We start from the raw sequence: 4,742 nt of genomic DNA on the forward strand, positions 1-4,742 counted from the left end.
CGTCGTATTTTCAAGACATACAATTACATTTGAAACTTAAGAATAATATTGGCTTTCACGCCCAAAGAGTTACGACTGGTTCATTCCATTTAGTACGGTTGTACGTGATCTATAATGATAATTGTCTGGCTGCTGATAGCTTTGCCTATAATTTGAGTTATATTGTGGATAATAAGTCGTATAAGAAGGATGATTTAAATAGGGTCTTGGTGTAGTGGTTGTTGTGGTTGTGGTTGTCGATGTTGTGTTTGTAAAGTACTCAGGATATAAATTTGGTACTGGAATTCCATCTCCAAAATGATAATCCAATTCCAACGTTGAAGCTTTAAAATTGACAATTCTCAAGAATGGACCTATTCCATTAGTGACATTGGGCCAGACGCCTTCGACATTATTAGGAACACCAGACGTAGCAAAGTCGGTCCACATAGTAACGATTTCGCGTGATAAAGCGCGGTCTTTTGCATTTAAAATGCTCACTTCTTTCGGGTATGGGAAGAGATAAATGTTATCATCGCTAAGTGTAGCGTCAGTTTCAAATGGAAGTGGGTTTTTCAAATGACCAAAACGATGGTATTCACCTCGGTAGTCGAAAGAATATAAATATGTTGGAGCTTTCTTGTAAGTGAATCTAATCGTGTCAATTATTGGAGCACGGTATAAAATTAAATTAGTAAGCTAAAAAATAAATAAATTTTTTAATGTTTACATTTGAACATGTACAAGTAATAATAACGAAAATAAATACCTCTAGTAATCCTGGGATCAAAGAATGTAAAGTGGGATTACGTATTTCCTCTGCATTAAATATTTCACGTAATGCCAAGTTCTTCCAGACTAAATAATCTCGCGGCTGTGCTGTGTGCTTCAACACAACATTGATGTAGTCGGAAACGTTATTTGAACGCAAGCGGGATAATTCATCATAAAAACCTTAAAAAACGGTAAAGCTTAAATCACATAAATCGTTTCATGTTTATTTTAATACTAGTCAAAATAAAAGATCCAGCATCTTTGGCCATTCCAATTATTATTGGAAATGTACGATTGGAGACAAAAGCCGCAGGATGGACGGGCAGATATCCAAGGGTATCTCCTACACTTAGCTTGAAGCCTCCCATGAAATGCAAACCACGGGGTTCGTTTTCTACCTACATTTATATATAAAATAAAATAAGTATTTGTTAACGAGTTGAAATAGTTGATAATCACAGCACTCTTACATAATGCCGCTTCATGGTTTTTAGAATTTCTGTGGTGCTTAAACGCTCAAAACAATTATGAAGATTTTGTATTTCTTGGGCGCTTGTTCGCGGACAACGAGCCAAATTAGCAAAACTGCGCGCTATGGATAGAGCATCTTGTTCCAAAAACAATGGGTTCAAGGCAGTACCTGACTGTAGAATTAATCTGTGAAATAGACCTTGTGCCTAAATAAGAAATTGGCGTATATTATATATCCGATCTGTAATTATACATATGTACAAGTATTTCAAATGTAATATTTACCTTGTCACTTAAACTTAGTGCGTGTACTAAAGTTGCTCCGCCCGCCTGACCGAATAGAGTCACCTGCAGTGGATCACCGCCGAAAGCACGTATGTATTGTTGAATCCATTCTAGCGCCAACTGTATGTCGGCGAGAGCTACATTTCCGGGCATTTCATTTGTGAGTGTTGTAAGGAAGCCAAATGGTGCAAGACGGTAATTTATTGATATTAAGACAACATCTTTTTCCATGAAATAATCTGGTTGGCCTTCTTCAGCTCCTCCATCGAATAGCATTTCCCCATGGACAAATACCATCACAGGCAAAAGTCGACTTCTTCCCTGAGGTCGAATTGCATAGGATGGTACATGAATATTTAGTGAAAGGCAATCGTCAACATTTTCACGGCGCGCTTCCGATTCTATTATGGTCACTAAATCCGGAAACTGTGGACAATGCGGCGCCACTAGTGTTGCGTCAATTGGCTCATTATTGTAGTTTTTATAAATAGTGGCTTGCTAAGAAAAAAAAAAGCTTTCTTTATCCACCGAGAGAAATAAAACTGATATGATAATATTTAGCACACTCAGATTGGTATGTTTGAAACCTAAGGATCCAGTAATTTCATTTGAAAATATGATGCAAAAATTAACCCCACAAAATTAAAAAAAAATTACAAATCGGGCCGCTAATCCCTAAGTTTGAAAAAACCCACATATGGAAACAAAATTGTAGGCACAACGAAACTTTTTCGACAGAATGAGGTGCAGTATCTCTCACAGGTCCTACGCTCTCGAAAATTAGTTAAGAATATAGAAAAAAGGAGTCTGCAAAACTAGCTAACGCTTAATTATGGAAGTATAGGAATATAATACATACATTTTAGCATAGAGTTTGTAATTTGGAATTCATATAACTTTACATATTATGTCAATAGACATATTTGGTAGATTATGTATGCACCGATATAAAACTGAAATAATAGTATTTTCAATAATTGAACAGACAACATATTAATATACGAAAGGAATGGACTTCATTCAGTCTGATATTGGGGTTATACTTAAGTTTTTACCCCGGTCCTTAATAAAGCCCTCCAATACCATCTTGTCGTCGTATACCGCTCGGCTATAATAGCGTAAGCGGTGTCTACGGCAATTAAGAAGAAGAAGAATACCATCTCGGATGTAAAATTTTATAACTCTGGCGTATTTAGATATTTCCTTATCGCGCTTTTAGTAGTTTCTAACAGTGGTTTGTGAGCGTGGTATTGGTCCAATTGTGCCCATCTACGAACTGTTCCTCTCTTTTTTTGCTAAGGAACCCGTTTACGATATCTCAATTTATGCTCAAGTTATAACTTGCACTTGCATACAGATGGACGGACCGACAGTTGGTCGTCGTTTAACTCAACTCGTCATCCTGATAATTTATATTGTGACAAACACGAATGTTTTTACATATGGCTTAAGCAGCTCACGACTTCCGGTGTTAGACCAAGTATCCTCTGGGTAGCTAAAGAACATCCGTTTGAAAGCTAGCTAAAGTGAGAAGGCGAACCATCCCTCCCCAGGGTTGTGCGCTGGATTTGGGACTCGCCACTTAAAAAATACCCCCAATGAAAACTTAAAAAAAACGACCAACCAGATCGGTCATGTTGTGATAGATGGAAGACACGTCTCCAGTGTTTTAGCGCCAACACTTAATGGTTCGACGGTTCAACAGAGAGTCGAACGATTTTCTACTCGGCTTGCACTCGTGCTCTCTGAGAGCACGAAAAGGGGCTGCCTTTATGGTGCACTGTCTGAATTTGGTATCCCCGCAAAGCTAATACGGCTGTGTAAACTGACGTTGAGTAATACCAAAAGCTCCGTCAGGATGGGGAAGAACCTCTCCGAGCCTTTCGATACCAAACGAGGTTTCAGACAAGGCGACACCCTTTCACTCCCTTCCCCAATATACTCTTGGAGAAAATAATTCGAGCTGCAGAACTAAATAGAGAAGGTATCATCTTCTATAAGCGTGTATAGCTGCTGGCGAACGCCGATGATATTGATATCATTGTTTTTAACAACCTCGCCGTTAACAATCATTAACAGCAACAACAATGTTGGCCTCGAAATCCAACGCAGCAACGTGCTACTTCGGACTGAGTAGGCAATTGAAAAGTAAAGTCCTTTCTCGGCGATACCTTCGGTGCAGCCGTATTTAACGTTTTTCCCTGTTTGTTGTTACTTTTGAGCTATTTTCTGTTTGTGCTTAGTTAAAAAACAATATGTTTATTTATTTGAAAAAATGGCTATTAAAACTTCTTTAGCAAAAATTCATATTTAATAGTGTTAATTCGAGTTTTAGTATCATTGAATGCAGTAAAAAATATATAAATACATAAATTGTCATTTATAACTTACTTGAAACCTGCCCAAACCAGGACGAACTACACCATATTTTAAGCCCAAATAGGAATTTATTGGCCTGCCACTTATATTCTTGTAGCCAACTTTTCCGCGAACCATCCCCAAACCGGGTACAACCAACTCATCCGGACGGGCCGGTTGAAATCCGAATTTAGGAATTTGCTGAATCACTGTGGCAGCTGGATTATTGTATAAGCGGTTGTTGTTTGGTGCTTCGTTTTCGATCTCAACTTCACCGCCTTGGATATCGTAGTCATCGTAAGGCCAGTGTTGCGCACTGCACAAGGATAACAAAAGGACTAATGCTATGATCATACTCGAGAGTGGGGAAAATCCCTCCAAATGCCAAAGCATTTTGAACAAACGCGATAGTGTACAACTGACCGAAGCGAACTCGCGTGTCTCACTGAACTGATATCTTCTACCCTCCAATAGAACTTGCTGCATATTATAAAAATAGTTTTAAAGATTATTTTCTTAATGATTGAAAATACAATATATACAGTAATCAATGTATACCTACTTTTATAATCTGTACATAATATAACAGTAATCGCTATGTCTTCAATGCAGTCTCAATATTGGTATTGTACATAAGTAGTATTGTTTAAAAGTAAGAATGTCCATTTTCGGGAGGAACGGATGGCATTATAAAATATATACATATACTTATGTATATAGTTATTAGATATTTGTGGATATAAGCATGTATTGTCCTTTACAGAGCTGTACCTATTCCGATGGCCAATTTTTTATTCTTTGTGAAAAACGTAAGAAATCATGAATGATGGAATAGGATGTTGCACTTTTTCATATTTCTTTCGCAAAATTTACGT

General features: G+C 37.6%; 1 protein-coding gene across 1 annotated transcript; it reads right to left on the minus strand.

Annotated features, from left to right (window-relative positions):
- Positions 1 to 4,323, minus strand: LOC120777531 (glutactin). Its single transcript, XM_040108914.1, has 6 exons — positions 3,901 to 4,323; positions 1,510 to 2,007; positions 1,224 to 1,430; positions 989 to 1,151; positions 749 to 933; positions 1 to 678 (listed from the first exon to the last, which is right to left on the minus strand). The coding sequence occupies exons 1-6, from the start codon at positions 4,258 to 4,260 to the stop codon at positions 70 to 72; spliced, it is 2,022 nt and encodes a 673-aa protein (XP_039964848.1). The 5' UTR covers positions 4,261 to 4,323; the 3' UTR covers positions 1 to 69.
- Between the last annotated feature and the right edge of the window lie 419 nt (positions 4,324 to 4,742).

This window comes from Bactrocera tryoni, chromosome 5, assembly GCF_016617805.1.
Source record: "Bactrocera tryoni isolate S06 chromosome 5, CSIRO_BtryS06_freeze2, whole genome shotgun sequence".
Classification (NCBI taxonomy): domain Eukaryota; kingdom Metazoa; phylum Arthropoda; class Insecta; order Diptera; family Tephritidae; genus Bactrocera; species Bactrocera tryoni.